At 47.4% G+C, this 24,355-nt stretch overlaps 1 protein-coding gene across 3 annotated transcripts in view; it reads right to left on the bottom strand.

Moving 5' to 3' along the window:
• Positions 1–24,355, bottom strand: part of RUNX1 (RUNX family transcription factor 1) — a 245,514-nt gene that overhangs the window by 68,484 nt on the left and 152,675 nt on the right. For 2 of the 3 annotated variants that reach the window (XM_044919444.1, XM_021678047.2), the window contains exons 1-2: positions 19,079–19,469; positions 12,708–12,864 (exon numbers count right to left, since the gene is read on the bottom strand). In XM_044919444.1, the coding sequence (XP_044775379.1) occupies positions 12,708–12,864; positions 19,079–19,348 (427 nt within the window). In that variant the 5' untranslated portion in view covers positions 19,349–19,469. Of the gene's footprint in view, positions 1–12,707; positions 12,865–19,078; positions 19,470–24,355 lie in introns of those variants that run through there. The other variant, XM_044919441.1, reaches the window with a different exon arrangement.

Raw genomic sequence — 24,355 nt, 5'->3', positions numbered from 1 at the left:
GGGGGGGGGGTGTCAGACCGCGCGCGCGGGACACACCAGCACAGTTTTCACACATGCGTGCATCGCTGCAGGAAAGCAGGTTGGGCTCACACTCTTTGAACACTTCAGGCAGCACGTAAGGAAAAATCAAAGGAAACACAACACAACAAAACAAAACACAACAACGCAGCTTTTGAAAAGCAAGAAAGCCCGTGAAGGCTCCAGTTTGGCTCTTTGCAAATTCTGGAAATCCCAACAGATTCTGAAATGTCGCCGGAGGATTTCTCCTTTTACCATATAGATGGTGTCGGGCCTACTTTTTCATCAAGGATAACTGAGTATGGAAATTAATGCACCCTCAGATTCCGAGGGGAAATCTGAATTGGGGGTATTTTTCACAAAATCGTTTTAATTTACATTTCTCACTTTTCTACTGGAACAACCTAAGGGCCAAAATTCATGCTTTGGCTCCCTGTCCATTTCGTCATCCAAACACATACCACGACATTTGACAGTCGAGCTGTATCACTGTTTATTTGGGGATTTCTGAAGAGGGTACAGACCCTTCAAGTGGCACAGAGTTTCCTACTTTCTCTAAATTGAACGGAAATTAAGATGTTGGTGTGTATCCACTTGCATGCAAAGGGCCCCCATATGTTTGCAGATGAGTTTATCTAATTGTACCTGCAGCCACCCAGGCAAAATGCAGGTGGGAGGCCCACGCTAGCAGCACCCCTTCCCCAAAGTTTACGGACAGGTGCTCAAAACACAAAGTTTTTCATTAAAAAAACAGCTTTTTTTTTGAATGATGGATTGCTTGAAAAAGAGTTTTACTTACAGAAAACCAACATGAAAAGCATTTTCTCTGGAGATGTTCTATAAAAGCAAGCTGAGGACAGGGACAGCATTTTATTAATCTTTGTGTCTTCTGTTCCGAGGCAATAAAAAATGTCTGATAACTGGATCGATGAATTCTTCTATAAACTTTCAGTTTTGACAGCTGGTTCTTTATGATATCTGATTTCACTCTGAAAGCATCGCTTTCCTTTTTTCTGTGGCTCGGGTGTGAGCAACTCAGGTTTACCAAAGGAATGGAGGACAAGCTTTCTTCTTCAGGGAGAGTATTTACCAAACCCAAGGCGCTACGATGCTTATGTGACCTTGCACTCTTTTCCCTAGATTTCACGGTCCCTTGTTGATCTTCCTTTTTCTTTTGGTATCACAGTTCCTGACTATCTTGGTGGAAGAATCAAGTATTAATCCTTTTAGTCCAAATACTTCCAAGACCCTGAATTCACAGCTCTCTTTAGGCCAAGGCCATGCCTGTTGCCCAGAGAGCCCTCTGGTTGGTGACCCAAGTTCCTCAGCAGAGGTTGAGCTAGAAGCTAACATAGGATAGGTGATCAAAGTGGCCTCGTCCTAGCCCTGATTCTGCTTGTGTGATGGCCCATGGCCTCAAATACACAGCCCAACACCACACTGGTGCTACCCAGAGCTCCCGGGGGTGGACACTTAGAAGGCAAGGCAGCTCTTCTGTTTAGACCGCACAGTGGCTGCTTCCAGGAAGCATGAGGGCAGGTGGGTGTGGAGGCTTAGAAGGAAGAAGAGGGAGGCTCCAGGCAAGGCTGGGGGTGTGGCAGGCAGGGCCTGGCAGGAGTGGACTCTGGGCACAACGACATTTACCAAATGAGCTATCTGCAAACCGGGTATGCACACGTCTGAGGCTGGCCTGCAGGGAGAACTGGGAGTTCTTGGTCTTTGAACCCCCAAGCATGCTTTCCCTTCCTCAGTCTGCAATCTGACTATCTTCCTACAATTTGTATCTGGGTATGTCAAGTCCCTGCTGAAAACAAGTCAGCGGTTCTCCATTTCCCTGGGAGCAGACCAAATTCCCAGTGTGGATGGTTGTCAAGGTCCTGAGCAACTCTCTGAGTCTCATCCTGTTCCAAGACCTTCCCCAGCGGGCCACCCAAGTATCTCCTGGCTCCTGGACAGGCCAGGCATTTCTCCCCACCCTATTTTCTCTGCTTGGACACTCTTCACCTCGATAACCTCTTCCACACCCTGAAATGTCTCAACCGAGATGACAATTTGTCCAGGAAGACCCCTCCTCTCTTCACTAGGTTCTGCACGGCTGCTCCTTTGCTCTGTCGCACCTGCCCATGGTGCTGACCACTCAGAACACTGATGGCCTGCTTAACTGTTGGCCCCTCGCTAGCCCCTGAGGCTGTGGCTTCTCTTTGGCTGCCTTTGTATCTCCAGTGGGAGCCCGGTGCCTGGAAATTGGTAGGTGCACAATGCGTATCTGATGAACGACTGGATAAAGAATGAATGAGATACCCTCACCAAATGACCTCGTGGGGTGGGGGTCAGTTGTCAGAAAAAAGCAATGGACATTATACTTCCCTGACTGGAAAGGTCCAAAGCCTGTGAGAGACTCACCAATACTAAAATGGAGAACACAAGGTCCTGCCTGTGTCAAAACATCCAGCAAATGTCTGCAATGATCATATTATTATTATCATCGTATTTACTTATGAATATTTATGAAACTCCTGCTACGTCTCCGGCATGCTCATTTTATGAGGTTCTTTGCAGGATAAAGGAATTCCTTCCATCCAGGAGTGGACACTGGAAAACAGTCTCCTTCCCAACGTTCTGGTTCAGGGACTCAGGGGCTGACCCCACCTGCTCTCAACCCACCTCCCCCAGTGCTTCTCATTGCAGAGGGAAGGACCATGCTGAGGTGCGTGCGAATTCTTCTTCCTGAGTCCTGCCACACAGACATCATCTAGTTTCAATCATCCTAACCTTCAAAGTGTGTATGAAGGGCACCATCACACCTACTGCACAGAAGGGGAGACTGAGGCCAGCACCTCTTAGCGAGTCCTGCAAGGGCATCCACTTCTCATACATGTCACGCTACTTTCCAAAGACCCGCAGAATCATCACAACCAGACGTATGTGTTCTATGTTGTCATTATGAATCAGAGGACCCTCGAATGGGAGACAATGGCTTTAGTATCATCTAGAACCCATTGATTTGGACAGAATGCAAGATGGTAGCATAGTAAGAGACCTTTCCAAGCCGTAGCCAGATTAATGAATTCCCCATTTATAGCTGGCCAAAAAAAAAAAAAAAAAAGTGCATGGATGTTCACTTGCAGTTTTTGAAACTGCTGAGATACAACCTTAAAACGGCTTCCAGTGGGACAGCCAGGATGTCCTTAAGCACGGTCCAAGGCAGGCTGTTGTGAGACTACCATAAAACTCCCTTAACTTGGGTGGAGTCAGCAATTACCGTGCAGGAAGAATGTGATGCTGCCGGGTGCCAGCCTGCGGAGCCCAGCGACAGGACAAAGGGATTATTCTGCTTCATTGTGAAAATACAGTGTTTATTGTTAAAATACGGTTGGGAATTAAAGGGGCATGTATGAATCATAAATATTTGCATGCCATTAATGTTTGGACAAAAGACTTGGAATGGCTACGTTGGGAGAACTTCTTTTCCCATGAACAACAGTGCTTCATATTACAGGACATATTTAATTTCGTCTCTGCCATTGCTAATCTGAAATCTCAGTGCCCGCTGCGTATAACTCTTTCACGACCTGAGAACTCCACGCGGCTGAGGAGCCAGGACCAGCGTTGAGGTTCCCTTCCTGGAAAACTCACCTGTTTGGATAAACAAAAAAGCAGGTCCCTATTGCTCTTGTTCGTTACGAGCTCACAGAGTTTCCATCACCTCCTCTACCGCGTTAGTGTCCCTGAAGCAGATAAACCCCGTAAAGCAATCGTGCTTATAGTGTGTCTTAGGTCAGGTAGTCCTCCTTGCACACCCCATCCCCGCAAGGACAAAGCCAGAATCAGGCTCAGAGAGGTCAAGTCACTTGCCCACGGACGTGCAGCTCTGTGCTAGTGTTCTCAACAGGGGGCCATCCCTCCACCCCCGTCCCCAAGGACATTTAACAACACCTGCGGACATTTGTGGCTGTCACAACTAGGAAGGGAGATGCTATTGGCCCCTGGGCTGAGGCCAGGGATCCTGCTAACCATCCAACAACACACAGGGCAGCCCCACAACAAAGACACACCAGCCCTAAGTGTTGATAGTGTTGAGGGTGAGATGCTCTCCTCAGCAGAGAATCCAGTAAAGCCCACGTACGTGTGAACCACAAGATTACACTGCCCAGAGAGCAAGAGGACTGGGGTAGTCACTCATTCGAAGACGTCTCATGAGTCTCCGCTCTGCACCAGGCACGGGTGATACCACAAGGTGCCTAGAATTTCTAGGTCTTGAAAATTCTTGGGCGTCCACCTCTTGGGAGTCGCGGGCACATCTCTCAGGGTGCTTGGGTCTCAGTTATCACCGCAGTGTCCCCACGCATGCCCGCTGTTCTTGAGCTCTGGCCCTGGCGAACTTCACTCCCAACCACACGTAGGGACAGCACGTGGGCTCTGTGCAGTCCCCAGCACAGATGATACCCGTGAGCTCCCACTCGGATAGCGAGCTGTCTCAGCCTATTTGACACGCACTGGAGCTCCATGCCGAATCTGGGAGATGGTTGCTTTACTGAGGGGAGCGTAAAAGAAGCAGGTGTATCCATGGGGCAGGAGAGTTAGGCGTGGGGCTTCCCATGCAGGGTAAAAGCAAGCAACCAAACAAAAACCAGAGAAAGCCCTCACGGCAAAACTTACTCAAGAAACTCAACCCGCAGCAGATGCTACCTGGATACAAGAAGAACCCATAGCGGACTCTTCGGATTTTTTTCAAACCACCTTTGCCTGAATCTCAGTATGGGAAACAGGTGAGAACAGATGTGTTGGGGCAGGTGGGAGAAAGCTCTGGGAGAATCCACCTGTCTGTCTGTGGTACCTGCAAACCCAGGGCCATCTCAGAGATGACCAGCAACTTGGGTCCCTTCTCTGCTCCTTCTATATGTCCCCCCCCACCTTTTTTCAGGTGTGCAGACCAAGCCCTTTCCAGCATCTGCAAGGTTATCTGTCAGTGATGCATTCCAGGACTTGGCTTTTCACACTTTTTAGTTCGAGTGGACACTGGCCATTCACATCCATTTGTGTTCCTGGGTCGGAGGATCTGCAGTCCCGGACTGAAGCCCCGTGGGGGTTGGTGCTGAGCACTGAGAAGCCGGCAGGGTACTTTCATTTTTTCTGACAGTCCCTGTGGACCTGCACCTGTGGGACATTCCTGGGGGAGCAGCTGCAGTGGGGGGAGTCCTCCAGGAAGAGCTTCTCCTGCTATGTGGCCCACCCCACCTGCAGCCTCTCCTGGCCCCCACCGGGGATGTTCCTGTTCGGAGATGGGGCAATTCTATGCATACAGAACACTGGTATGTTTTCATACTTAAAACAAGACTTTAATATTCAGTGATGCTTTCTCATTTTATTTTTTTATTCTCTGTGCACTTTTTAATGTAAGTGTTTCATGCATTTTGTAGAGAGGCAGAAAGTGAGGGTAGAGGGGCAAGGGAGACATTTTACAACTTCTTATGAATGAGTGTGATGTGGGATGAGTGTTCTCAGTCTCGGCAGGACTGACATTTCAGACGGGTAACGCTGCTGTTGGGGACTGTCCTAAGCACCGCAGGGTGTATGGCAGTGTCCCTGGCCTCCGCCCACTAGATGATCACGGCAGTCCCCTATCCCAGCTGTGAGAGCTAAACATGTCTCTAGTTATTGCCAAGTGTCCCGTGGGGGTCAAAATCACCCTAGGTGGGAACCACTGAGAGAGACCACCATCAAAATCGACAAGCAGATGGATAGATAAAATACCAACTGTGAAGTGCCAGGAGGTTTCCAATGGGACGATGAAGGCAGAGCATCTGGAAAGACCCAGCGGTGCAGGTGCTGAAGACACACCATTTAATGGGGCAGACAAAGCCTTATTATGAGATGAGTTGAGGTCTGCTCCTCATTAATTCTAAATAGATAAATAGATACTGATTGTACTCCATACGACGGTTCAAATAAGAATGAAGGAAAAACATCTGTAAAGACCCACTCAAATAAGAATGAAGGAAAAACATCTGTAAAGACCCAAAACCACTGCCTTGAGCAAACTGGAATGTTTCCACCTCCGAACAGGCCCATCCCTCCTCGCCTTGTCTGCCCAGATCTGATAAGCACACAGATCACCAACTGTGCTCAAACCGCCCATATTCCTGTGCATTGCCTTTGTTTCAGCCAAGGAGAGTCTCCTTTGTTTGCATACAGTGACTCAGTAAGGGCCACCAGCACCCATGAGAATGCCTGCCGAGCCCTCCCATTAACCAAACCCAGGCGTTTCCTTGGGTCGGGAGGCTTCGGGGAGCTGGTATGGATCTGCAGTTTGCGCCACCCATACATTCGTAATGACGGGCTTAACTCTCCAGGTATAAGCAGGGATTAATCCAAATTGAAAAATAAACCGGAAATTTACTTACATCTTCTTGGAGAAAAACACAGGTTAAGTAGCTTCTAAACGAATGCGTCCTCACCAAGAAATCACAAGACAACACATTTTGAATCCGGCAGCTGAAAGGCCATGAGCCTCTCGAAGGAGCTTGTTGGGATCGCTTCGTGGTTTGGGGGTCCTCAACTATCTGAAATCCTCCCTGGAGACAGATGGAGTTCCTACATGGATCCATGCCCAATATAGGCCAACAGAGGCTGGGCAACATGCTTGAGTCCCAAATCAGCGCAGGGCAAAGGGTACGACAAGGAGAGCTCCGTTCTGAGCACAGACAAAAACGTGCCTCTCTTGAGTGCGGGACTCACAACACAGCTGATGAAGGGGGGCAGACGTTGCCTGGAGTCCACTCCAGGCGTGTGTATAAAATATGAATCTCTGCGTGTGTATAAAATACGAATCTCGAAGAACAGCAATTCGTCCCCGACACCCCAAGAGTGAGCAATAAAAGTGGCATATTTGGAAGTATTCCCATGAATCCTCATTCAATCCATGCTGCTCACTTATTAATTTTTGTTAATTGCATCATTTAGGCTTCAATGAGAAGATGTGATTAGCATGCATTTAGTCCCGAAGATAATTTGGTCCAAGAAGACTTCTCAATGGGAGGGGTGGATGCCTGTGTGCACACACGACCACACACACACCCCACTGACTGAAAGTCCAACAGATCCTCCAAAACCACATAACCTCTACATACTGACAGGACACAACTATTTATAAACATCCCCTTACTGATCTGAACTCGTTTCATAATCAACAGAAAGAGAACAGTCACCAGACAGTATACCCTCTCTCTTTTCCGACAATTTTTCCCAAAAAAAAAAAAAAATAACACAGACTATGCTCTTCCATAACCAATCTTCTCCACCCTCTCTTGCTCCTCGCCAACCAGCACAGAAAGAAAATACAAAACTGATTTATTAGAACCAGAGCAGCGTAGCAGCCGTTGGCCGGATCACTGTTTATGTCTATAATGCTTGCTGCTGAAACAGGAAGCTCTAAAAATCATTGAACCATTATTTCTCTCGGAGGCTCTTTCTGACTGATAGCCCGCGGTCCCCACCAAAAGGAACCGCCTTGACCAAACGCAAGCCGGCCGGCACAGAAGGGGTGGAGGGTGGGTGAAGCCTAGCATCTGACCACCAACTCTGAAATATTGTTCATACCATTAACTTCATTTTTAAAAAAGCTGTCTGACACCATCGGTGAAATCTGGCACTTCATAAAATCAGCAAGAAAACCGTGAAGAGATAAATTGTGAAATTCTATGTTCCAAGCATAAGCAGTTTCCAAGAGAGCTTTCCTCCTTGGTCCTTGCCATGGTGTTGGCAGGGACAAGGACTGCCAGGGGTAGCGGCTGGGGGTAGGGAGCAACTTGCTTTGAGAAAGTGTTGCTACCCTTTTATTGGCAAATGGGAAACAGAATGAGAAACCTGATCTCTAAAGATGAATTCTCCATCAGATCCGGGACACCAGCTTTCGACCTGCCATCTAAAGGAATTACTTGCTAGGGTTGCCTGGAGCTTGGTGTCTCAGAAGCTGGGTCTTTTGTTGTTGTTTTTAATCACGCCTTTTTCTTGTATTCTCTCCAGGAGATCTGATTGCCAGCTTATTATCTTGAATGTTGCCCATGGAACAACTCTGGGGTTGTCAGATAAATTTTTCCTACCCCTCTTTCTGGGACTCTGGGATGGAGGGGAGAATGCCTTGGATCCTATGATAATATTGTGAGTCATTCCGACCATTTCTTAGTAACAACCGCTCCATAAAGACAAGTCTCTTTTCATGTAGGATACCAGGACAGTTTAAATGGACCTTCCTTTCATCTCAGCCGTGGTCTTTCACTCGTCTGAAAGCAACCTCCCCATACTGTTCCTCAAATAATGCAAAATACCGTAAGAATGAAACTGCCTTAAGTAACAAACATTACGCAGATATGCAATAACCCAGATTGTGACAGGGTAAATATTATGTCTGAGAAGACATCCATAGCAAGAATATAATGAAGGAATTTCATTTTATAAAAGCACTGGGAAGGGGTACTATTTTGAAAGTGGGGGGAGATTTAAGTTGCCAGGGAGGTCAACATAAACAGAAATTCCTCCAAGGAATTAAACCCCATTCTAACAGACAGGAGAACTCCCAGACCTCAAGGGGCTGAGTGTGGAATTCACACTGCAGCGCTGCAGGGGTCAGGGGAGAGGGAGAGGTAAAGGGGGGAAGGGAGAACTTAGGCATTCACTAGGCAAGAGGCTATAATAAAATGGGCCCCTTCCCCGTTGTGTGCATGTGTGCATGTGTGCATACCTGATGACCTATGGGAAGTTTGGACCAGCAGTTTGAATGGGATCTATTTTCCTAATTATACAAACCAGGTCCTGGCTATAATAAAAACAGGTGTTACCAAAACACACAGGGTGCAAGAAGAATGTCCACCTCGTCTGTTCATTTATTCATATTCCAGTTATCTACTCTGTGCAGCCCGATGTGAGGCTGGCCCTCCATGGTCAAGACAAAGTTCCAAATTCACAGACGCTTGGTTTGGGGGCCCGTGGATCCCCAGAAGGTCCACAAATGAGCCTCAACAGTCCTGGAAACTGGAATTGTGCATGAAACTCTGGGTAGAAGAGCACATGCATATTTTTTCCCCCCTTGGGAGAAGGCTTCCAAAGGATTTTCACAATTATCTATGATGTTCCCAAAAGATTAAAAAATCATATTCTTAGGAATTAGGAGGAAATTTGCACTGGATTCTCTTCCCCCCTTTATGATGTGGTTGATGATACGGTCTGGTAGATTTCCTCTTTGGTTCTAAAATGAATTAACTAAAGCCGTATTCCCTGATTGATGGATTCCTTTCCAACTGATTATGTACTACAACAGTGGCGGAAGCACTCACAGATCTCACTGCTAAAATTTCTTCAGTGTCTCTCAGCGGCAGCCACGATACGCTTTCTTGTCACTGAAAATACCAGTGATAACCTGTCTCGACTGTTGATGTCAACCGACGTAAGCTACTGCTAATTAACCTCGCCAAGGAGAAACTCCTTTTGATCCTGAACTTCAATTTTCCGGGAGTGAGGGACGGTTCTTCAGAACCTGTGGTTAAGTGCGAAAGGTTCTGAGCAACCACCTGTGTGCTCTGCATCTCCTCTCATCCCCTGTAAAGGCAGAGTCCATTTCTATGGAGACCCTGAATCGAAGGGAGCAAAGCCCAAGGGGGACGTATCCCCTGCACGGGATTTAAATTGGCCAGGAGAAAAAGTAGGGAAGGGGAAGAAGGAAGACGGTTCAGACTACTGAAGGCTTCACCAACATTTTTTAGGGGCCAATGTTGTCAGCAAGGCCCTCAAAGCCGGACGGGCAGGTTTTCCCGGTTGCAGGCTGAACTTGAGGTTATAAGTTGTGATCCTGGATAAGAGCCAGCACTCAGACAAATCAGTTCTGTCGACCAGAGAAAAACCCTTCCACGTCCAACCTCTGGCAATTTCTGTGAGGTTTTCCAAACCCCACGGACTGGCAGCTGGTAAAAGAAAAGGGAGTTTTCTTTCTCTGCCCTCCATTTAGAACTGAGAACCAAGCCCTTTTGAGACACCCTCGGATGGGTGCTGTTTGACAGAATGTGAACCTGGCATTGAAATGTTTGGATGAGCCAACAGCCAGGACCTTCTCGGCCACGGTGGCATGTTTATGCCAATGACGTGTTTTTAGGCACATTTTCAAAAACAGAAAATGAAACAGTAAATAGTCTTACGATCGCTTCATAAAACGTAATGAAACTTTTAAAGGACAAGTTTCAGTGAGGAAGATTAAGGCTAATTGTCAAAATTAGTGAGAATCATCTGTTCTCTTCGTAATGGGAAGCAAATTGCAAAAAGAAAAAAAAAATCTGGCAGGCTTTGCTGTTGACACTTACACTCGAGAGAGTAAAATCAAGTTGTATTTTATGACTGGAGAGAGATCACGAGACAAAGTCAAACGGGGACTTTTGACAGCTCATTTTGTTTTGTAGTATTGACCAAAAAAAACCCCAAACAAACAAATAAAAACCCCACAAACAAACAGAAAAACAACCCACTCAAGACCAATAATACACAGGGTAACCAGAATTGGGTCAAACACGGAATTAGGGTTCCTGTATTTGGGATTGCTTATGATCACTCCTGGGAAGCCGAGCCCGTTCAAAACAGATATTGTCCGTTTATGGCATTTTCATCGATTTTTTTTTTTTTGTTCCAGGTTATCCGAAGACAGCCCAGCCTTGGTTGTAGCTATTTTACTCTTTGGGTTTTATGCAAACTCTAGGGCATACTGGCATGAATCAGGCAGCCAACTGCAAACAATCCACACCTTGGGGAAACAGTTCACTGTTACCCAAGTAAACACAAGGCACCTCTATTAGTCACCCACTCAAAACAGAAATGGCCAATGAGGGACCAGAGACCAGCCCTCAATGCCAGAAAAGGAAGCACGCTGCTTTCAAAATCCCATTCTTTATTATCACCAACTTACTGCACACGGCCCCAAGGCCACCACGGCTCTTCTCATGGGAAAGTGTCAGAGGCACGATCCGTTCACGTTTCCCAAACTTTTAAAACCAAAACCTGACACGGGGACCCACATCGATGCACAGCTTTCCCTGGAAGGGCAACCCAAGGCGCCTCAACCATCGTCCCTGATGGTATAAATCCCCGAGAATTGAACCGAGGTTGTTAGCTAGGCTGGTAGGCAGGGGCCAGGCAATAGGCCTTTGTGTTTTATTGGCTTCTCACCTACTCTACCAGCTACTCATCTGAAGCCTTCACGATGTTTTCCAAACACACATCTCTGAATCATAATGTGAATTCCATTTACGGAAAGGCGGGGACTTTTAATATAACAAGTGAATTCGTTTAATGACTTTATGCTTTCATATGTTATAGCATCTCTCCTGCTCTCAATAAGTTGATATAATTTTCTTTGCATTACCCTATTATTAACATAGTTAGTATTATGAACATATATTTTCAATCACGTTGTAAGTTTTTTTTTTTTTTTTTTTAATTTTCTCCACCTAGGATTCTATTTTTAAAATGCTTCGGGCTGCTAAGATAGCAAAACTGAAGGCCCAAAAGAGCAACACACCTTTACCCCTTCCTCTCTTCGACTAATCACAGATTTTCTTGTATTTTTGAATGCCTTTATAAAGAGTATGATTACTCTTATGTTTAACTGTCCACTGGTTATACTTTAAATTTTTTTTTAATACAAGAGTCATCTACTGCTGTTTATGTATTTATCATGTCTTTTTTAAATTATATTCAAAATAACTTTTATTCATTAGCTTATTCAATACTATATTATGAAAATGAGATTTTCAAAACAAACTATCCTTCCTCCTTCCATTAAACTTCTAGTACTTATTGCTATTTATAAAATACAACTTCAGTTCTTAACAATACAGCAAAAACATGATATTTGAAAATAACTGGAAACCAGAGGAGATTACGAGCCAAAATTCCTCTCTCTGCTCTAATGCTTTAGTAACAGGCATAGAAAAATAAAACCACACAGAACTGCCCTGACGCAACAGTTCCTTTGGGTAATCCAGTCTTTAACAGATCGGTACTAAAATGTTAACTGGGTCTGACCCCTCCCCCAAATAATAAGAAGGCATCCAAATTACATGTGACAGGAAAGTCATAAATGCCACCACACTTGCCAAATCAGAATGGTACTATCACTGTCTCTTCATATTTTATCATAAAATGGTAAACTTACTTGAAACCACATTTCAATAACCATATACTGTATATCCCTTAAAATGTGATCATTTGAAACTCTGTCCCTTGTCATAGATAGCACATGGATTCTAAGTTAAAGACTTCCCTGATATACATTTTTGATATTATCAAGTGGAGAATACCAGTTATATAATCTTAGTTTCCATGATGGTGAGTTTTATATTTTTACGTTTTAGTAAAGATGGGAGGGATTTCCTTGAAATTCACAATTCATTCCATGTTCCAAATCAGTCTTAAACTAATTCAATAATAGAAGGCAACAACGTAAAGGTAGATTCTTGAAAAGATACTACATTTTAAATCCATATTTTTTTAAAAGCTTGAAGTAGCAATATCAACAAGAAAGACTGTGCTTCCAGGGATCCCATCACAGACACTTCTAGGACATCACAGACACTTCTAGAAGTTTTGAAATTTGGATTTGTTGCCATGTAAGACTCTGCACTCCCATTTTAGTTTTGACAGATACATACCTCTTCCGCTCCGACCGACAAACCTGAGGTCATTGAATCTCGCAACTTGGTTTTTCATGGCTGCGGTGGCATTTCTCAGTTCAGCTGAGTAATTTTCATCATTGCCTGCCATCACAGTGACCAGAGTGCCATCGGGGACATCCCCCAGAGCCACCACCTAAACACCAACCAAGGGACAGATGCAGACATCAGAAATGTTGTAAACTTCTATGCCATTGGTGTATTAATTATTTTAAAATTAAATATATATTAAGTGATCCTTCTTTTAAAAAAATATTTATTTACTTATTTTAGAGACAGAGTGTGCACAAGAGAGCAGGGGGAGGGGCAGAGGGACAGGAAGAGGGAGTGAATCTCAAGCAGATTCTGATCTGAGCGCAAAGCCCATAACGGGGCTCCATCTCGAGACCCTGAGATCACGACCTGAACTGAAATCTAGAGTCGGATGCTCAACCCGACTGTGCCACCCAGATGCAAAAGAATAGCAAAACAATGGGAAAGTTATTAATGGGAAGAATCTCTTTGAATTCCATTATGCAGAACTAAATACAAATTTTGGAGTCCTAAAACATTCGTCTAATAAAGCCACCTAAGTTACATGGTGCAGTTGGGACAAGATTGACTACAGCAAGGACTTTTAAAGCTATGCCTTTTCATGAATGCAATCATCTTAATATCTGAGAAATGCAGTGTCTTGTTTTTGTAAGTTTATAACCTGATCCATCTCTTGCTCATCCAGACGTCCACTGACAGGCCTCACAGGGCTCACTTTGCTTTTAGGTGTTTAAACTTATTTCTGCTAAAATTAAATTCGATCTTTACAACTGAATTGCTGATGATTCTTGAATGACTCTCCCTTTGCAGTTCATCGTTGAGACCCCCTACTTGCTTCTCTGATTTTGATTATCAGTAGCTGGGAATTCTAGCATGCAAGGAAAAAAATGAGAAATCTATCCTTTGCTCATTACCAACTGCAAAATCAACAGACCTCAGAGAAGAGGGGAACTCACTTTTATGTGCTGCTCTGAATTCAGGAGTTGAACTACGTGGCATTTTTGTATCTGTGGGTCCCCTAGATGCGTCAACTATGTCCTGATAGATGACTGAGGTTTTCCCCAAACCCAGCTGATCTTCAAGAAGAATTCCTTTAATGTAATTGAATAGGAATGGATTTCCTAACAGGGCTGCTGGAGAAAACTGGTGGATAAATATTTTTGATATTCAGGCAATAAAAAAGCTATAATTTCAAGGTAAAATGCTCTAAGGAGGATGCCATAAAGATGGTTTGTACAGTTGTATCTATTTCTTGGCCATCATTTGACTCTTCTAGAAATGTTTTTTTGGGAGCTAGACAATTATTATTACCTATATTTCCATTGTTTCTATTTTTTAAAGTGGTCATAGGATTTCAAATCAAAATGCCCCAAGTTGTTCCTATTCCTATCATTTCTGATATTCCTCATGGTACTTTCTCAGTCAGTAGTGAATTCTGTGTTAATCATTCCAATTATATAATCACTTTCTTCTTTCTGTATTTGAGTTGTAACAGCAATGAATTCTCCAGTGATTATTCTTCCGTTTTACCTAATCATCACTACATAATTTTGGGAGTAATACCTATATTTTCAAACCCCTTTTTCTGTCTGTAAATAAGGCTGCAATAGGCTCCCGTGTATGATAGCAAAGCCATTGTTTCTCGAAATGCCCATCTTCATTGCCTGCTTGGCCATTACCCCCTCCCCGTGTCATCCAGGTGACCACCTACTGCTTTTATTCCTTGTGATGCTTCAGCTCTGGCATTCTGAGGAGTATGACAGGGAGGACCAGCCATCTCACCACAAGGGACTAGGGGACCAGGAGAACGAGCCCACACAGCAATAGGTAGGCATGTTCTTCATCTGTCTTATCCCCCTTGCTCCGTGGAGCACCGTCTGGGCCTTTTATCTTTCTTTCTAATCCTTTCCATCCCAACGCTGGGCATGTTTTCTATGAAGGAGATTTAAAAACACAGATATTTACTCCCCAAGCACCCTCTAATTAGATATTTAGTTCCCATTATAAGTGTGTTTGTTGCCTTTTAATTAAGAGCAGTAATACGACAATTCTCTTTTGTTTCGAAAACATCATTGAAATAAATCTCCCCGATCAGTTATTTACATATTTTACCTTTTTTTTTTCTATTCCCACAAAATGGGCTTGCTCTAGTCTGCTTTTTTCAGTCTCTGAAAAATTTTTCCACTTTATTTTTCTCACTATTTTCACTTCCTTCTGTAAAATTAGCTCACAGTGTTGAAATGCCCTCCTTAAACACATATTTTTACTTCCTCATCCCCATCTCCCTGTGATGGCCTGGCTTTTCTATTTTAATCCAACATTTAGTAAGTATACAGGGGCTGTATACTTAACTATGTGGTTTTCAAACTGAATAACTCATTGTTGGGGCAGAATCTGTGAAGAGGTTAAAATAAGTAAATCTTGTTGTCTATCTTCCAAAATGTATGCTAAAGCACCTTCCTCCCATTGGCTCCCGTCACGGTGCTCCATGCCTGTTCCTCTCTCATCTTTCCAAAACTATCCTTGTCAGTAATTTGGCAAACTCATGAGACCTTCACCAAGTAGAAACAAATATAGAGTAAAATGATCATGGTGGCTAAATATGAAAAGGTTGTTGATGCTAGAATTTAAGACTAACAAAATTAGCAGTTGAACTCTTCCTACCCCTCCCTTTCTAAAAAAAAAAAAAAGCAGCAAAAATCAAAGATATGTGTGTGCTCGAAGATCATTCTTTTTGTTTTTTTATTGATCTCCCAGGGATTTTTTTTCTTTTCTTTTTTTTTTTTGGCAGGGAAGAATATTAAATTACACTAATAGCGTATATATCATCTAATTGTTAACAAGCACACTTAGAATAGATTAAAAAAATTAAAAAAATTAAAACTAACATGTCTGCTAATTTGATACAGATTGTCCCACTGATAGACAATAAGAAGAGCATAAAAAAATCTAACTTCAAACAGAAAAAAAAGAAGGAACTGGAATGAAAAGCTATAAACAATAGGTAAGGAAACACAAACATTTACATTTTAACACAGACCAAACAGACAAGAAGGGACTTGCTGGCCAAAGGATATCTCATATTTTGTTTTACTTCTCTGTTTTTAAAGTATCAGGAAGTTGGGCAAAACATCAACTCTCCTATGTACTGCATGGGTCTCCCCACACTGCTATTGGCTAGGCTGTTCCCAGTTCAAAATGGCATTTCAAACAACTTTAATTAGGTTGAAATTACAGTTACAATTCATTTATTTTAAATCCTTTAATTTTCCAGAGTTTCAAAGAAAGCTGTGGAGTGGAACCCAGAATTCAGCCAAGATGACATTTAATGCATACCTAGGGACTGAATCTTGCGGATAGAAACACTACTTACTGCTTTCTTATGGAAAGAATATGACTATTAGCATCCGAAACCTCTGAACTTGCTGATGGCATGTTTATGCCTTTGGACCCTGGTGTACGGGGGCCTAAACAAACTGTAATATTGCAGTATTTAAAAAAAATATATGTTCTAAGTCATCTACATAGCTCTTTAGGTTGCTTCTGGAAATGGTGGGTAACACGTAGCAAATTTAAGATTTTCCCAGTAGTAAAATAGGTCTCTTTTCTACGCTACAAAAATAAAGGTGTTCCATGAGAAAAATGAAGGCGGGGTATATTTTGGGGTCCAGGATAAGCAAATAGGAAGATTTTAATCTATTTGAAGGAAAATTCATAATTTGAAGTCTCCATTTAGTTTCAAAGATTCAAGCAGGGGATTTACTACACACAGGATTTCAGAGACTAGGAAAGAATCACTTAAATGCTCTGTTCAACCATATCATCAGATTTTATCACTGTTTCACATTTTCTCCTCCTTATTACAGGGAATATAACCATTTTTACTGATTAACTACTTAAAAAGATTGTCTGGGCTTATTTGAAATCCACATTTTGAAGTCATAATTTCTGTAGAAACTGTTTGGGAGGCGGGTAGGTGGCTAAGTGAGGAGTGGGGCCAGGGTTACGGAAGCAATCAACCTGGGCACAGTCATGTTTTGAAGGCTAACTTGCTTTTCTGCCTAACCTTTGGGTTCGTTCCCTCACTGAAAATTCTGTCAGCTCCTTCAGTTGGTGCAGGGAGCAGGCTTCCTTCAGGAAGAGGCCTCTCTTGATGGGGACGGAGTGGTGACAGATATTACTCAAGTGGCCTCATTTCTCCGCTGTCCTTCCCTTTCCCCCATATGTTCTCAAGACCCACTTGAACTTTTTTCAAGAGAACTATGCTTTGGTCATTTAGGAGACAACAAACTCTTACTCAGTAAAACAAATTCGATTTTTTTTTTTTAAGTGCATTGTCAAAAATCATTTTGAAAAAGAAATCTCTTTGGTTACTAAGATTTCTACTGAAAAAAAAAATTCCCTGATGGCTCAGAAAAGCAAGTTATATGATTTTTTTCAGTCTTTTGGAAAAAAATAATGCTTTTCTTGGGGTGGCTTGAGAAACTCCATCACTTCACCTCCTGAAGATTATTAATCACTCAGTGTTTTGATATGTTTGGGCGTTGGTTCCTGGCAGAGGAAGGGACATCCAGGAGAGATCCTGATTTACCCCCAAAGGAAGCCACAGATCTCTTAGAACCCACTCCATTGGTGTGTCAGGGGCACCGGGTTTAAATGACCCTTTTGGCCGATTATGATTATCAGCCTGTCTCCTCCCTCTGTTCTTATCTGAAAGTGGCCCCAGGGCCGAGCCCTGTCTAGTCCCCTGTCACTGAGGAGACTCAGTCCTATCCTTTAGCTAGAGGAGCCTGTTTAGGTAAAGAGATTAGAACGATTTAAAATTGAAACGGACTCCCAACCCAAATCTACAGAGATGAAGGACAGCAGGGAAAGAGTCCAGCTGGGCTGCTCAACCCATTCCTCATTCCCTCCCCCTCAAAACCTTCTGCTTTCAGAACAGTGAGGGGCTTCTAGAGACACAGCCAATGACACATTTTGTTTTGTTCTAGGAATCATAATGTAAGTTCAGAAGATGCATAAGGCCTAAAATTAAAGAACTCCCACAGTACTTTATAAAAAAGCGAACACTGTCCATTGTAACTAGATCAAGATCCAGTAGAGGCCTGGAACCATTAAAAAAGCTTATATTAAATTAATCTCCCCTTAGAGGGCACAATTACCTTAAAAAGAAAGAGTAGCTGATCTTTACAGCTCCCCCCTCCACCTGCCTTTCTCAGTCCTTTCAATGAACAGGAAATGACTACAGATTGTACTAACAAGTTGCCCCTTCCTAAACCCCCTCAAGACAGAAGAATAGAATCCCCACCGCCGAAATTAAATTTCTACTCTTTGGGGCCAGGGTGTGTGCGAGGGGGGTGGGGGAGGCGGTGGTTTTTTAAAACGCCGAGCGTTGTTTCTATATCCCCGTTGAAGGCCGAGGGTTTTAAAGGCGGCTCAAAGCTAGGGAAAGATTAGGGGCTCAAGTGAACGAAGACCCCTTGAGCTGTTCATCTGAAGTTGCGGGATCCACGCCACCCGCCTCCTCAGACAGAAATGCTGCGAGCGGGTTAGACCCCGACTCGCAGAAGACAGGCTTGTCACCCTTCCAGGCCCCGGGCTTAATCCAGGTGAGCCAGAGATAAGGTTCAGGAGGGTTCCAGGAAAAGAAACAGGATTCGCTACTTGCGGCTTCTGGCAGGAGCAGACTAGAAGCTGCAAAAACTCTTCAGAAAACTTTTGCAAAGTTAACTACGCCCTCCGTGGACTTTAGACATGCTAATTTCGATGGGACTGTTAAAGAGGGGGTGGGGGTAGGAAGCCCTGACAGTTTTCCTTGTCAGTTTATTTTCACTGACCCGAAAGTATAAAAGTATCTTTATTTCCTGATGCCTCCATCGGAGGGAGGCAGAATGGCTTGGGTGTCAAGTTCGGGGGTGGGGTGGGGGTGGGGGTGGGGGAAGCATGGGAGCAGACAGGCTTGCCGGAGCTGGCTTATAACTTTTTCTACTTTGTAGCAAAGCTAAGGACCTCTGTCGGGGAGCTCCCAACCGGCCCTCAGTGGACCTCTCTGGGGTCATCCAGATTGTTTTCAGTCCTCCCTAGAGGCAGCCCCTGCGGGTCCCCCCCGCACACACACACCGAGGATCGCCAGGGCAACCCAGCATCCCCCGTGTCCCGAAAGCAGGAGGATGGACCAGGGGCCGCGGGGGGCAGCGCCGGCCCCTTTCTAGAACCCGGCCCCGCCCGCCTGGCCGCTGCCCTCCCGGATCGCCCCCGGCCTCCGCCGGCCTCCGCCGGTCCTCGCGTCCTCCCGCCACCCGCTCCGGGCCGAGTACCTTGAAAGCGATGGGCAGGGTCTTGTTGCAGCGCCAGTGCGTGGGCAGCACGGAGCAGAGGAAGTTGGGGCTGTCGGTGCGCACCAGCTCGCCGGGGTGGTCGGCCAGCACCTCCACCATGCTGCGGTCGCCGCTCCTCAGCTTGCCGGCCAGGGCGGCGCCGGCGTCCGGGGCGCCCAGCGGCAGCGCCTCGCTCATCTTGCCCGGGCTCAGCGCGGTGGAAGGCGGCGTGAAGCGGCGGCTCGTGCTGGCATCTACGGGGATACGCATCACAACAAGCCGATTGAGTTAGGACCCTGCAAACAGCTCCTACCAGACGGCGACAGGGGCGCGGATCTTCGGCGAGTAGCTCCAGGGAGACCAACATACAAGTTCAGGGGCCTTTATTGCTGCGGGGGGGGGGAGGGGGACTGGGGGGAGGTGGGAGACTAAGTTACTAACAGTCCAGGAGGGGGAAAGTTCTGTGATGCCGGTCAGCCTCAGACCCGGCAGGGCTCCTAGCAACCGACCGCTTAATGCTTTAAAAATTGGGCGACTAGAATCCAAAGTCAAATGCCGAGGGAGACTGTCTTCTGAGTCTTGCTTTGAGAGTTTAACTTCAGTTTTTGGCTGTTAAAAAAAAAAAAAATTCCCGGAGGCAAAATTCCCATACACTTCCTAAAATATTTATACAGAGAGCAAAAGGACCAGCAAATACATAATTTGGAAGTTCCAGTAGTAAATCGCCTGTCAGTTTTTTTTTTTTTTTTAGGTGAGTTTTGTCTAAAGTCCCAGTACAACACAAAATATACGAGTGTCTTCCATACACAGAGCCACTTTCATCATGCAAAACTGGCTTCGGTCCTCAAAAGCAAGAACTGCGACTTCCAAAGGTCATGCTACTAATGTATGTGCACGTATATATAAATATATACATATGCTCTACTTCATAAAATATTTACAATTCAATCTGTAGAGAATTTAAACACAACAGAAATCCATTAATGTTCGCTGCTGATTTTTTTTTTTTAAGTAGCCTTGAAAATAAGCTTCAGTAGTTGAAGAAGGGCTGGGCTAGAAATACTTGTCATGTTCTCTTAATAAATTCTGGCGAAATGCTCAGTTCAGAAAATTCAGCTTTTCAAAGAAAAGCTAATCTTTAAAAAAAAAAAAAGTCCAAGTCGATGACACTCAAAGTACAGCTCTCCACATCTGAGAACTCGGTTTTGGGGATGTTGGTTAAGTTTGTGGCTGATCCTGTGGTTGGTGGGAGTTGAGCAGCAGCCGAGTCACACGCACGCAGACACGCACTCTTCCGAAGCCAGCCACTGTCTACATCGACTCGGTGAGTCAGCCCTACTTGGGCAGTAGCGAGATGATCTTCCTCCAACGTCGCCCCAGCGCCGGCCGGTTAAATGCCCGGGCGCGCCTATACCTACGATCACCGCGTAACCGCAGCAGGTGGAGCGGGCCTTGAGAGGAGGCTCCGCAGCGCAGATCGAAACAGACGGGGTGGCTCGAATTACACACGCAGTCACACTCCCACGCACACTGCCACGCACACGCAACTTCACGGCTCGCCTCGAAGCACAGCACACTTTCTCCTGCAGTTGTCAAAGGAAACAACCGGGGAAAAGTTCACAGGCAGGAAAGAAGTTGAAACGTCCAGCCAAGAAACCAGTTCATTCAAAAGTAAAGAAAGAAAAAAAAATCGTAGCTCCAACGCAGGTCAAGAAGCAGCAAGGGTTGACTTTCTTCTGGCGTCCCCAGGAGCCCCAGGAAGAGGTGCCTGCCGGCGCAAGGCCGGGCAGCGTGGTGCCCTGGCTGGGTCTGGCCGCGGGGCGCCCGTCCCGCCTGCGCCCGCTGGCTCTATGAATGAGAGTGCCTGGAAATGAACGTGCTTTTACTGTAAGCCCGGCCTGAGGAATTCCATTCCCTCAGCTCGTTTGCATAGGGGCGGCCGCCGGCCAATCACAGGCCTTTCCGGTATCAGCCAGGGCGCGGCTCGCGGCCGCGGGCTCCTGGAATTGGCTCGCGCGCCCCCGCCGCCGCCGCGCGCTACTGTACGCAGCCCCCGTGGAGAGTCCGAGGCTACCGCGGCCTCCCCGCTCTCCCCGCGCACCCGCATCCACGCACACACACGCACACACTCACACATTCGCCCGAGGCCCCGCCCTGGTGCGGCACGACCGCGGCCCTGCGTCTTTGCACACAGGCACAGTCGCGCGGCCGCCCGCCCGGGGCTGCAGTGCGCAGCGGCGGCACAGGCGGCCGCGGTCTGGAGACCGAGGAGGTGGAGAGAGAGGAGGCCGGGCGGCCCAGGGAGGGCTTGGGCTGCGCAATGTGCTCGGAGCGGCCCGGGCCCGGAGACCAAGCCGGAGGGAGGCGCCCCTCGCGCCCTGGAGATGCAGCGGCCCCCGCGAGGCTCCCGGGACCGGCGCCGGAGCCCCGGGGCGGCCCCCGGCCGTGCGCGGCCACCCACGGCCGAGCCTCTGCTTCCCCGGCGTGGGTGGGATTCGGCCGCGCGGGGGCCGGAGGGCCCGGCTGGAGAGCGGCTCCGCGCGGCACCATATCCGGGTGGGCAGCAGTAGAGAAGCGGCGCTGATTCATTTAATGAGGCCAGACGGTTCTCGGTCTCCACAACATGGTTTTGTGTTTTTAGTTTTCTTTCTTGGTTTGTTTTCTTTAATTGGTGTTTTTCACCGCGTCTGGGCTGAGGCTTAATTATGCAGCGCGCCCCACTCAGTCTGAGTGTGCTTCGCGGCGAGCAAAGGAGTGTCCTTATCAGAAAAGACCCCAAAGAACAAGCTACGGGAAAGAAAGTTGAAAGCATCCGCTGGGCTGGTTCCCTGTTCTCGGAGCATCGGCTCCCTCGCAGGCGGCACGGAAAGCCCACCGCTGGGCCCAGGTCGCCCGAGCCCCGCACCCACCTCCGGCTCCCCGGAAACGGCGCTGGCTCCTTTCCCCGCCCGCCCGAGAAGCCGGGGGTGCTGAACCCACCCTGGCTTTGCGCGCGGGCGGGAACTTCCCCAGCGTCGGTCCCCACGGCGCCGCGGGCATTTTCGCGGAGCTTAGAGGGGCCCCGCCCCGGCGCGCAAGGCCAGTTCCTCCCCGCCCCGCCCCCAGCCGCGGGGCTCCCTAGCTCCCCGGGGAACCCACCCCGCCCCCACCCCCCGCCGTGGGGCCCCTCATACCCCGGGGGCAGGGCGCCCACCCCCAACATGGAGCCCTCCACTTCAACTCCCGGGAGCGGGTGTCCCTCCCGCGCCCCCCCCCCCGGGGCCCCTCCCGCCCGCAGCCTCCTTCCCCGCTGCGGACGCGCGGCTAGGGTGTTGGGGCCGCCGTCGCGCCGGATTCTCCTTGGGCTCTGCTGCTCGGGCCTAACGGAGGCGTCAGCTAGGGCGGGCCAGCCGGGGAGGCCCTTCCCGGGCGCCCAGGCTGCTTCCCTTGCCCCAGGAGCAAAGAGGCCGCACGCGCGGCGCGGAGCAGCCTGCAGGCTGGCGCATGCCCCGCGGGAGGCGCTGCGGGACACGGGCTCGAGGCCGACGCCAGGGGGCAGCAGCCGTCCTCGCTGCCGCCCCGGGAGCCCGGGAACGCCCCGCTGGAGCGGGACTCTGCTGCCCTCCCCCAGGCCTTTGGGTCGCTCTTGTAGCAACTCCAGTTTGGAGAGAAACGACTGGAATCGGCCGCGTCCCTCCCCTACTAACCCGGGCGGCGGAGCTGGTGGCGCGGGAGCCCTCCGGCGGGGGCCTCCGCTGTCCTGACCCGTCAGCATCAGGGTCTTTTCCCGAAACCCCTATGCACGCACACCGCGGTCGGCCAGCTCGCCACCATCGGTGCTCCTGGCGTCCGGGGCACTGTTGCCGGGCCCGCGGCCTCAGCTCCCTCCTGCCTTTCCGAGCTTCTCCCCAGGTGGGCCGTCCACTCGCTCCTCTCCCGGACACCAGGGACACTCCCGAGAACAACCAGCAACTAGCTGCATTTTGTTTTAATGGGTCTGGGGTCTCCGAAAACTCCTTTTTATTTTTCCTTAAAAATGATCTTGAAGAAGCCGCATTTCAGGAGTAAAGACCCCCAAAAGTCCTCTCTCCACCTTGGCCCAGCGATTGCAAATGTTGCGCAATGGCCAAGCCTCCCTGTCTGCCGCCCCCCTGCCGGGCTCGGACGCTGCCGGCCCTAGCGACGAGTTGGGGCGATTGAAACCCCTTTGCTCAAATACATCGCTGTAAGAGCCCACCGAGCGCTCCTGGGGACAGCCTCCAAGTGCATCCCCAGGGACCCCCGCGCACGTAGAGGGTGGGGCCCAAGAATGTGGCAGAGGCGAAAATGGGCTCTGATTCGGGGGAGATAGTGGACTGGGGGTAATTCGCCCTGCGGAAAGGTCAGCGAAGAAAGCTCCTCTGGGGCTCAGGCGGTTTGAAACACTAAACCCAGCGAGGGGCTGCCGGGCGGACTCGCCGCGGCGGTCTCCCTGGCGGGGTCAGGTTCCCTTCCTTAGAAAAGAGGTACAGGAGTAGATGCACCAAGTTTAGCCCTTCAACGGCAGCACCGTGGACGCTGCTCAGCTGAGTTTCAACCAATAAACCTCGAGTGTGAACGTCGACAAGGACGGTAAGAGCAAGAACAGCTTTTGCTGATCTATTCTCAATCCGGCCGCCGCGCATTTAAAGGTTCCCGGGACCTGCGCTGGCTCTGCGGTGTGCGGTGCACACTTGAAAACCAGAAACAAAACGCAGCAACCTTCCTTGTCGAGGAACTAAAATGAACGGAAAGCAGGGAGCGTGAGGCTCAGCTAAGGTATACCTGGAGTCCTTTAGTCTGAAAGACTTTTTAACAGACCGTACAAAGTTCATTAACATCGCATACGAAACGAAGAGTTCCTTCCCACCAAAAGCGCCCATTTTAGCGGCAATACAGAATTTCCCTTCCTCTGCCTCTCCAAGAAAGGAAAGGAAACATTACCACATTCACTCCTGGAATAATACTAAAATTTACTCTTGTCATAATACAAAAAAAAAAAAAAATACAACGAAGCGATGTGTTGGGCGGATGCTATATGATGGATTTTTCCAAATTTGCTGCGTGGGGGAAATTCCAATAATGCTCATAACAGGAATGAAATGTAAGTTTACATACGGAATTTTAAAAGTACTATTTGGTTAGTTGGAAGAAAAATAACCATTTCATTGGGAAAAATAACAGCTCATTGACGTTTTTCTTCAACTTTAGGTAAATATATAACTAAGTGGTCTCAGAAAATATCTAAATATTTTACACTTTTGCTGTTTTAAAACCCTC

The sequence above is a fragment of the Neomonachus schauinslandi genome, chromosome 1 (assembly GCF_002201575.2).
Source record: "Neomonachus schauinslandi chromosome 1, ASM220157v2, whole genome shotgun sequence".
Taxonomy (NCBI): domain Eukaryota; kingdom Metazoa; phylum Chordata; class Mammalia; order Carnivora; family Phocidae; genus Neomonachus; species Neomonachus schauinslandi.
Note: the sequence above shows the minus strand (reverse complement) of the source record. Positions and strands in the feature narration are given on the sequence as shown.